Source organism: Antechinus flavipes, chromosome 2 (assembly GCF_016432865.1).
Source record: "Antechinus flavipes isolate AdamAnt ecotype Samford, QLD, Australia chromosome 2, AdamAnt_v2, whole genome shotgun sequence".
In the NCBI taxonomy this organism is placed as follows: domain Eukaryota; kingdom Metazoa; phylum Chordata; class Mammalia; order Dasyuromorphia; family Dasyuridae; genus Antechinus; species Antechinus flavipes.
In genome coordinates, this window is record NC_067399.1 from 148,131,638 (window position 1) to 148,142,810 (window position 11,173).

Sequence of the window (11,173 nt, forward strand, 5' to 3'; positions counted from 1 at the left end):
CTGGGACACGAAAACTGCTAAGGCTGCCGGGAAATAGAGTCCGCGCGGGGCGTTAGCGTGTGCGCAGGCGTCATTCGATATTGGACTTAGAGACCTGGACTTCTGAGTACCGGCTTCGCTGAGGCCGAGGTAATTTGCGCACGTGTGTGTGTGTACGTGTGTGTACACGTGTATAATGTGTGTATAAGTGTTGTCCTTTCGTGTGTCCGTATGTATTCTTCCCGAAAGCTTGTTTGGAGCCAAGGACATGGATGTAATTTGAGGTTAGTGCAGGTCGGTGACTTTTCCAAGCAACACTTAGATTTCTTTGTAAAAAAGAATGAAGTCATGGCTCTCAGCTTGGGGGTTCGACAGCCCAGCAGTCTGGCTGAACCTGCAGATGTCCCTAACTGCTTTGCTCCTGCTGCTTTCTCACCATCCTGGCTCCCCGAAGCAGTCTCTATATCCTGGAGAGGTGAGAGCTCTACATGTTTCTATGTACGAGTACATAGAAAGCTACAACATGGAAAGTATAGTTGAGGCCATAGCAACCGTAGGAGATGAACGTGGAGAAAAAGTGTCACATTAAGTAATGTTTTTTTGACCGAGTTAAGCTAGACAGCTCAAACCAATATTGAAGATGTGGTTTGGAAAGAGGTCTCTGATGGAGTTTCCCAGGGATCTTCACTTGGATTATGACATTTAACAATTTAACAATTTGTAATCATTTCTGTACTGTGTATACAGTACATTTCACTTTGACTGAATTCGTGAAGATGCTTTTTTCCCCTGAGAACATCAATATTCCATGACAATTACATGCCACAATTTATTCAACCATTGCCAAATTGATGGGCATCCATTCAGTTTCCAATTTTTTGGCCTGAGAAGAGAGTTGCTACAAATTTTTTTGTACATATAGGTCCTTTTCCTTTTTTTTTTTTTTTTTTAAATCTCTTTTGGTATTCATGTCTAGTAGTATATTGTTAGGTCAAAGGATATACATGAATTTATAGCTCTTTGTGCATAGGTCATATCTTCTGATCATTTATCAATTGGGGCATAGCTATTTTTTTTTTATTTTTATAACTTTGACTCAGTTCCCTCTGTTTGAAAAATAAGAACATATGAAAGAAACTTGCATCAAAATTCTTTTTACAATTACTATTGCTATTTTCCCCCATTTATTCTATTCTCTTTCTCCCTTCACCTGTCAATCCTCAAAAGTGTTTTGCTACTGGCCGCTCCCTCCCCCAATATGCCTTCTCTTTTTTCACCCTCCACCCCTCTTTCCATATCGAATTCCCCTCTTATTTTCCTGCACAGTAAGATAGATTTCTATACCCATATTGAGTATGTGTATTATTTCCCCTTTTAGTTAATTTAGATGAGATTAAGGTTCACTCAATACCTCTCTCCTCCCCCTCTTTCCATCTACAGTACAATCTTTTTCTCTTCTTTTTTTTATGGCAAATAATTTACACCATTCCATTCTTCCTTTCTCTTTCTCCCAGTACATTCCTTTCTCATTCCTTAATTTGTCTTTTTTTATGTATATTATCCTTTCGGATTCAACTCACACCTATGCTTTCTGTCTACATATACTCCTTTTAACTGCCACAATAATGAGAACGTTCTAACGAGTTACAAATATCCCATGTAGAAATGTAAACTTATAAACCTTATGGAGTCCCTTACATTACTTTCCTGATTTCCTCTTATATTTCTCCCTGAGTCCTGTATTTGAAAATCAGATTTTCTATTCAGCTCTAGTCTTTTCATCACAAATGCTTGAAAAACCCTATTTCATTGAATGTCCACCTTTTCCCTTGAAGGATTATACTCAATTTTGCTAGGTAATTGATTTTTAATTGTAATCCTAGCTTCACTGTTCTCTACAATATCATATTCCAAACTCTCTGGTTCTTGCTAAATCTTGTGTTATCCTGACTGCTTCCATTAGACTTGAATTGTTTCTTTCTGGATGCTTGCAATATTTTCTCCTTGACCTGGGAGTTCTGGAATTTGGCCATAATATTCCTAGGAGTTTTTATTCAGGGATCTCTTTCTGGAAGTAATTGGTAAGTTCTTTCAATTTCTATTTTACCTTCTGGTTCTAGAATATCAGGACAATTTTCCTTGATAATTTCTTGAAAGTTGATGTCTAGGCTCCTTTTTTTTTAATCATGATTTTCAGGTAGACCAATAATACTTTTTTTTTTAAATAACTTTTTATTGACAGAACCCATGCCAGGGTAATTTTTTACAACATTATTTCTTGCACTCTCTTTTATTCCGATTTTTCCCCTCCCTCCCTCCACCTCTTCCCCCAGATGGCAAGCAGTCCTATACATGTTAAATAGATTACAATATATCCTAGATATAATATATGTGTGCTGAACCGAACAGTTCTTTTGTTGCACAGGGAGAATTAGATTCAAAAGGTATAAATAACCTGGGAAGAAAAACAAAAATGCAAGCAGTTTATATTCATTTCCCAGTGTCCTTTTTTGGGTGCTGCTTCTGTAGACCAATAATTTTAAAATTCTCTCTACTGGATCTATTTTCCAGGTCATTTGTTTATCTAATGAGATATTTCCTATTTTTTCTTTCTTTCTTTTTTGGGGGGGTGGGGATTTTGCTTTATTAAGCACCTTGATTTCTCATAAAATCATTAGCTTTTATTTGCTCAATTCTAATTTTTAAGAAGTTTTTTTTTTAATTTTTATTTAATAATTACTTTATATTGACACTCGTTTCTGTTCCAATTTTTTTTCCCTCCCTCCCTCCACCCCCTCCCCTAGATGGCAAGCAGGCCTTTATATGTTGGATATGTTGCAGTATATCCTAGATACAATATATGTTTGCAGAACCGAACAGTTCTCTTGTTGCATAGGGAGAATTGGATTCAGAAGGTATAAATAACCCGGGAAGAAAAACAAAAATGCAGATAGTTCACATTCGTTTCCCAGTGTTCTTTCTTTGGGTGTAGCTGCTTTTGTCCATCATTTATCAATTGAAACTCAGGTCTCTTTGTCAAAGAAATCCCCTTCCATCAAAATATGTCCTCATACAATATCGTTGTCGAAGTGTATAATGATCTCCTGGTTCTGCTCATTTCACTTAGCATCAGTTCATGTAAGTCTCGCCAGTCCTCTCTGTATTCATCCTGCTGGTCATTTCTTACAGAACAATAATATTCCATAACATTCATATACCATAATTTACCCAGCCATTCTCCAGTTGATGGGCATCCATTCATTTTCCAGTTTCTAGCCACTACAAACAGGGCTGCTACAAACATTTTGGCACATACAGGTCCCTTTCCCTTCTTTAGTATTTCTTTGGGGTATAAGCCCAATAGAAACACTGCTGGATCAAAGGGTATGCACAATTTGATAATTTTTTGGGCATAATTCCAGATTGCTCTCCAGAATGGTTGGATTCGTTCACAACTCCACCAACAATGCAATAGTGTCCCAGTTTTCCCGCATCCCCTCCAACATTCATCATTATTTTTTCCTGTCATCTTAGCCAATCTGACAGGTGTGTAGTGGTATCTCAGAGTTGTCTTAATTTGCATTTCTCTGATCAATAATGATTTGGAACACTCTTTCATATGAGTGGTAATAGTTTCAATTTCATCCTCTGAAAATTGTCTGTTCATATCCTTTGACCATTTATCAATTGGAGAATGGCTTGATTTCTTATAAATTTGAGTCAGTTCTCTATATATTTTGGAAATGAGGCCTTTATCAGAACCTTTAACTGTGAAAATGTTTTCCCAGTTTGTTGCTTCCCTTCTAATCTTGTTTGCATTAGTTTTATTTGTACAAAGGCTTTTTAATTTGATGTAATCGAAATTTTCTATTTTGTGATCAGTAATGGTCTCTAGTTCATCTTTGGTCACAAATTTCTTTCTCCTCCACAAGTCTGAGAGATAAACTATTCTATGTTCAAGAAGTTATTTTTTTTAGTGAACTTTTGTACCTCCTTTCCCAATTGGCCAATTTTGCTTTTTAAGGCACTTCTCCTCATTAATTTTTTGTATATCCTTTTGTACCACTCTCAATTCTTTATCTAATTTTTCTTCTATCTCTCTTACATGATTTTCAGAATCCTTTTTTGAGCACTTCAGAGCACAAAACTGGGCCTGAACCCAATTCTTATTTTTCTTGTAGGCTTTGGATGTAGGACATTTAATTTTGTTATCTTCTTTTGAGTGTGTGTTTGATCTTCCTTATTGCTATAATAACTTTCAATGGTCAGAAACATTTTTGGTTATCTGTTCATTTTCCTAGCCTATTACTTTGCTTTTAATTCTTTGTTAAAGTAGGGTTCTGTTTCCAGAGTGGAGGGTGCATTGTCCCAAGCTTCAGGGATTTTGTGCAGTCATTTTTAGAAATCTTTCTAGGGACCTGACCACAAGCTTCTTTTCTGTCCTGGAATTGTTAGGAGTTTTATTGCCCCACTGTAGCTGTAAGATCTAGTGTGCTTTGCTGGTGCTGAGGCTGGGGCTGCAGCTGTGCTGGCGTGGCTGCACTGGGAGTGTGTGCTGGATTCCCACCTTGTTGCCACAGATCTTTTCTGCTGTCCTTCCAAGTTGTCTCCGGTGGTTTAGAGATTCCTAGACCCATTCTTGTGTTGCTGGCATGGGGCTGGAGCTGCACTGGTGCAGCCTTCCCCAGGCCTGCATACTGGCCTCCCACCCTGGCATCACAGATCTTTTCTGCTGACCTTCTAAGTGGGCTTTGGCTAGAAAATGTTCTACACCTTCTTTGTGGATGTTTTGAAGCTCTAAATTTTGATTAGAGTTTATTATTTAAAGGAATTTAGACACACACACACACATACAAAATAAATAAATAAAGGAATTTAGAGTGATTTGGGGGAGCGGTTGGGTTAGTTCCTGCCCTTACTCTGCCATCTTGGCTTTGTCTCAAGATATTTTGTATGATAATATTCTCAGATAGATTTTTATTTTAATCAATAACTAGTAGCTTTTACATGTCAGGGCTTGGAAAATATAGTTAGCTATATTCTTAATTTCAATTTTATACAAATTTGAGATCCTAATATTTTACTTCTAAAAATTCATAGTAGAATTCTCTGCTTGCCAAACACTAGTGATATACTGATTCTTTACGTTTGTATCTTAGGTGATTTCTTTGTTTTGGATCCTTGACTATTTACTAAGCAGCTGTGGTTTATAATTTCTTAATGCTGATTACCTCCCCCACCTCCCCTTTATCATTTTATCAGCCCTTGATTAGTTATCTAGCCTTTGTGACTCCAGAGGATTTGTGCTCTCTCAGGGATAAAAATAATTATACTTTTTTCTCCCCTCTCCTATTTTCCCAAAAGTCCATGCAGGCAAGAGTCTGATCCTTTCTTGATCTCCAAATTCTTTAATTCCTTGCTCTACAGGGAAAACTCGGGTTCCTGAAGAGAATTCCATTCAACTTAGAAATAAAATCAAGAATACACATTTGATGGATTTTCAGATAATTTTAATACTAGGAAGGGACCAAGGCCTTGACAGAAACCAGACCTACTGCAGGAGATGAGATGTCCATGTTTGAAGTTAGAAATTCATATAAAAAAATTTCATCCCTTTCAATACCAGGGTAATTTCTGATCATCGTAGCCCAACAAGCTGGATTGGAAACATGATGTGCAGAGAGCAGTAAGAAGGTGGAGAATTTGATCCAAAGTCTTTTACTATATAAAGGTGAGAATGGTAAAAATTTGACCAAATAGAGGTGAAAATGATTTTTTTTTTAAATCGAGACTCTGGTAAAAAAAAAGTACCATAACTAGATCATGGTTTGTCCCTTTTCTAACTGAGTGAGCATGTTTAAGAATTCATCTGTTACTATCAAAATCAATATAAACTGAGGCACAGCATTCCATGCAAGTTCAATTTGCTGATAAGGCTAACCCTTACTAATAAAATTAATAATTACCTCCTCAGCAAGCCAAAAGTCCCTGAGTAAAGACACACACATTATTTTTATAGACAGAAGAGGGAGCATCCAAAAAAACTAGAAAGCAATATTATAAATTGGAAATGTTTTCCCACAATTAGTTACAAAGCTTATAGCATCATAGATGAGGAAAACAATATGCTTGATTACACAGGCGGAAGCAGCACAGGCATGAGGAATGATATGATTGCTAGAAATTAGGAATGAGTAGCTAGCAACAATCCCTCCTTCATCCTGTCACTAAGAAATGTTCATTGTTTCACTCCAAAACCTAGAGAGATTGCCTTTCTTATTTCTTCTTAAATCTTTATGTCTGAAATAAAGTGAGTAATAGCTAGGATTTCTTTACCATTAAAAGTCTGTCACATGTTATTATTTTGTTTTCTTTCCCATTTCTTATCTGATAGGATTTAATGAAGAATGATGTGACATAGGAAATAATGTTTGAGGTGTTTACTAAGAAGTAATGAAAAATGATTTTCATAAGTAGTTTATTGAATCATCATAAAACAAGACCAGTCTCCTTCCATGTCTCTCTCTTTTCTTCCCCAGCCTCCAGTTCTCAGGACTCTGTAAGAGTCTTGTAAGAGAAAAAGGACAGAAAAGGGAATAATGCCAGCATTCCTGGCTGTCAGGTACCAGGTGAATGGAGTTTTTCTTTCTCCTGAAATGGTGTCACAACTTCCAGATTATGGCAACTTTTCCCATGTTCCATAGATCTTCTCTGCTCAGATAGGATTAGAAGAATGTCTCTCATTAATGAGGCTCTTCCTCAGTAGGGCCCAGGGCTAGGCCCAGTGACATGTGCCTTCTAACTTAGGTCACAGGCCTCTACTTTTTCCCTTTCCTGACAGAATCATTGCAGGAACACTCCTATCAATTTCCTCTGTCTCTCGCTGAGCAAGAATGAGTGTCTTTGTATTTTAGGAAGCAGTGACATTCAAGGATGTGGCTGTGAACTTTAGCCAGGAGGAGTGGGGACAGCTGAACCCTGCTCAGAGGGACCTGTACAGGGATGTGATGCTGGAGAACTATGGGAACCTGGTCTCACTGGGTAAGCGAGTCTGCCCAATCTTAAGAAAATGTTCCTCTGTTATATGAGAGTGAGTACAGAGATGAGCCTGGAGTCATTTATATTTCACTGTGGTCGTGTCTGAAGTATAGTCATATAAGAGACACAGAAACTACTTTGAAACCTTGCTGGGCTGGGATATAAATGAAGGTAATGAACATCGTCCTGCTTAGAGAAAGTGGGATGCTAGAGACTTTTTTTTTTTTTTTTTGAGAACTCTGAGTGTCTCCAGAATAAGAAGTAGAGAAGCAAAAAGAGGGTACAGAAGCTCTAGCATTCAGAAAGGTGGGGGTGAGGAGCTCAAAAGGAAGTGGAGGAGTCACCTGGCAAGAACTGGCAGGGTGGGAAAATGGGGCAGAGCTCCTTAGATTGTTCAGAGCATCTGGTAGGCCTTAATGTGTACTGTGAAGCCAATGTTATGCAATATGGGACAATGGGGAGAGAAAAAAAATAGAATTTCCTAAATCCTGGGTAGGAGAGGAAAATTGAGTTAAAAAAACTTGATAGAGATGGCAGCACTACCTGTATGTTTCACTTATATTGGTCTCTAAACCGTGAATAGCTGGAACCACACAAAGCAGGTTTAGCGACAGGTTTTTAGAGATCGAGCAGCAGTTTAATTAATTAGTTTCAAACTGAGGAATGCAGTTTGCAAACCAGAATCTCTCCTGGGAAGGAGAATTGTTTCAGTAAAGGTAGATATTTTATACACAAAGCACAAGTGGGAAGGGAAGGGGAAGATGGATTACAATACAGTCATTTCCAGGGTTTGAGCAGTTTCCTACAACAAGCCCAACAAGTAGAAGACGAAACAATTTTTTTGAGTGTTTCAAATCTTGAGGATTGTGACCACCCCTCCCCAGGGCCCAGAACCACAGTTCTGTGACAGGAATAGTTTTCTGTAGTTCTCGATTTGCTTCATTTTTCATACATAGGTACAGAACAACACAAAAATGTAGCCATTGTCAGAATGATTGATAATTTTAAGCTACATTGTGAATTTCTGACTCCCAAGGCAGAAAAGGGGGCTTTAAGAATTCTAATTAATATGTTCATTACACATATATCAGGTAATATAAAAATCACAATTTCCTTTTCCAGAGCTCAGGAGTAAATAGAAAGACCAAGATATTATAAAGAGTTAATGAGTGTTTATGAGCATATTTGTGTCAAAATTGCATTCATGATTTCTGGGACAGGTCTGTGTTTTTGGACAAAGTTCTGTGATTATGGCTAAGATACAAAGTCTTGGTGAACCTCAGTTTCCACATTTCTGAAGTGGGGATAATTGCTATTATATTGACTTCATAGGTTTATAATAACCTTATGACAGTACATGTAAAGAATTTGCAAACAATGTTATCCATATAAATGTTGGCTGATACTGACATTTCCTTTCCACCATTAGGACTTCCCATATCTAAACCTGATGTGATTTTCCAGTTGGAACAAGGCAGAGAGCCATGGTTTCTTGATCTGCCAAGAGCTATAGAGAGAGATTTGCCAAAAAATTCTTTGCTGGGTGAGTGATTGAGAACCAAAAATAAAGAAATTCCTGGAAATACAGCATAGCAGTTTGGTGAGATGGCTATTTTCAGTAATGTTGAGACCTGCTACAGTTGTTATTGCCTTGAACAACCCATGCAGGAAAGCTATGTCTCCTTTCTTTCCTATCACCTTTTCCTCAGATGGAATTCCTCTCCTCTTTTCATGTGTATTTTACTGTCTACTAGCATATCCTCTCAATTTGCCTTTTCTTGGATCCACCTCCCTTAGTAAAATTTCATTTTTCTGGATTTCCTCATGTAATTCATTCTTTGCCCTTCCTACTTATTAGACTGCTCCACATAGCACATTATTCTAGTGACTTTTCTCACAGTCTCACAGTCCAAACATTTCATGTTTGCTGCTCACTTTGCTCACTGCTACGTGTACTAGAAAAAGCTAGTCACTTTTTTTAAGCTTCTTAAAGAGCAAGGTGCCCCACACCCATTTTTGTTTCATGCTTCCTATACTCTGCTTGACTAGGTGTTTTGGTGGGATTATTTTCAGTTTCATTATCCTTTCTACTGGAACTTTTTCTTTTCTTTTCTTTTCTTTTTTTTAACAGACCAGAGAACAGATTATAGTTGTGTTTTCTCTTGGTTTCAGACTGGAAGAATTGTTGTGAGACCCAGGAGTCATCTCCAAAGCAGAAAATTTCAGAAGTAGAATCATTAGGAATATTAATGGTTCCAGTAGACTTTGAATGTAGAGTTCATATACCTGCTAGCCCATTGGATAGAAAGAAGGAAAACTCTGAAGGGGAGACATTCCTTTCCCATGAGAAAGATTCTAGGAAACTGTTAATTATTCCCTCTAAATTCACCCCTAAGGAGCAAACGCAACAATACAGCCAATGTGGAGAAACTATTGGCTGTTCATCAATTACTCAGCATCAGAGAAGTCATGCTGGAGAGAGTTCTTATGCATGTAATAAATGTGGGAAAATCTTTAGCTGGAAATGTAATCTTACACGACATCTGCTAACACATACTGGGAAAAAACCTTATAAATGTAAAGAATGTGGAAAATCCTTCTTGAACCATTCTTACCTTACTTCTCATAAGCGAATTCATACTGGAGAGAAGCCCTATGAATGTGGTGAATGTGGGAAAGCTTTCTCTAAACATTCATCCCTTACTGAACATGAACGAATTCATACTGGAGAAAAGCCTTATCAATGCAATGAATGTGGAAAAGCTTTTAGACATAGAAGTGCTATTATGAGACATCATATGACTCATACAGGAGACAGTCCCTATAAATGTAGCGAATGTGGGAAACCATTCTTAAACCCTTCATCCCTTATGGTTCACGAAAGAATTCATACAGGAGAGAAGCCCTATGAATGTGATGAATGTGGAAAAACCTTTGCTAGGCATTCATCCCTTTCTCTACATCAGAGGATTCATACTCAAGAGAAGTCCTATGGATGTGATGAATGTGGAAAAAGCTTCTTTGACTTTTCATCACTTACTCGACATCAAAAAACCCATTCTGGAGAGAAACCATATTTATGCAGTGTGTGTGGAAAAACTTTTTGTAGCAAGGCATCTATCATCCAACATCAGCGACGTTATGCCAGAGAGTAATCCTGAGAATATGATGTCTTGAACAAAAATTCAGTTAGATTTATCACTTTGTTAAATGCCAAAGGGTCGTTAGTACAAAATTGGTGCTACCTAAAACAAATCTTTTCATATGTACTTCCCCTAAGCCAGTATGATTTCCCCTAAGCAATGATGGTTTTAAAAGGAAAAAGTCAATTTTGGAAAGACTGTCGGGGGAAAAAAAGGCATGCTGTAATACTATCGATACAACCATGAATTATTTCCTCTTTTTGATAGCATTAGATAATATCTACACAATTTTATATCTTTTGAATAAGTCATTCAGTACTAGAACTATATCCTAAGAATATTAGAATTGATGCCTCCATCATAGGGGTGGAGAGGAAGAAAAGAAGAGCCTATCTTTACAAAACTATTCGTAGTACATTTAGTGTATTACAGTATTGGACTATTATTGTAGGATCAGAAGTGACTAAGCTCTGTGTATGTGTGTGTGTGTGTGTGTGTGTATGTAACAATAAAATCCATAAAACATTTTAAGGATGGAGAGGAATGGAAGTAAGATTATTTTGATATCAATAGACATATTTTATATATTTTTAAATTGCCTATGTTTGAATTTTATTAAATGGTTTATTTGAATGTTTTTATTGATAACTAAATTTTTTATTTTATATTTTATATATACAGGTTAGTATTTTATTATTTCAATGGATCTCTTATTGTATTAATGTGGATACTCTGTCCAACAATATAGATTATCATCCCTATTTGCCTTACATTTTTTCCCACTCCTGTCTAAGTCTTTTTCATACATTCTTTAGATAAGACCCAATTCAAGTGATGGAGGCTTCCTCTAGGACTCTTGACATTTAGTCACTAATACAGCAGGTAGATGCCCAACTGTTTATCCCTTGTACTTTCTATATGACTTCCTCACTCTTTTTGTAATACATATCTGTGACAGACAATATCTTATACCGTGTTTCCCCGATAATAAGACACTGTCTTATTAATTTTTT

The 11,173-nt window shown here is 37.0% G+C and overlaps 1 protein-coding gene across 2 annotated transcripts; it reads left to right on the forward strand.

Moving 5' to 3' along the window:
- The first annotated feature begins 45 nt into the window (after nt 1-45).
- On the forward strand, nt 46-10,755 carry LOC127548388 (gastrula zinc finger protein XlCGF17.1-like). Of its 2 annotated transcripts, XM_051975786.1 has the most exons (6): nt 46-129; nt 5,606-5,710; nt 6,519-6,608; nt 6,894-7,020; nt 8,447-8,560; nt 9,190-10,755. In XM_051975786.1, the coding sequence occupies exons 3-6, from the start codon at nt 6,579-6,581 to the stop codon at nt 10,170-10,172; spliced, it is 1,254 nt and encodes a 417-aa protein (XP_051831746.1). In that variant the 5' UTR covers nt 46-129; nt 5,606-5,710; nt 6,519-6,578; the 3' UTR covers nt 10,173-10,755. The 2 variants fall into 2 exon arrangements, with proteins under 2 accessions (XP_051831746.1, XP_051831748.1); XM_051975788.1 differs by lacking the exon at nt 6,519-6,608.
- Nucleotides 10,756-11,173: the final 418 nt, after the last annotated feature.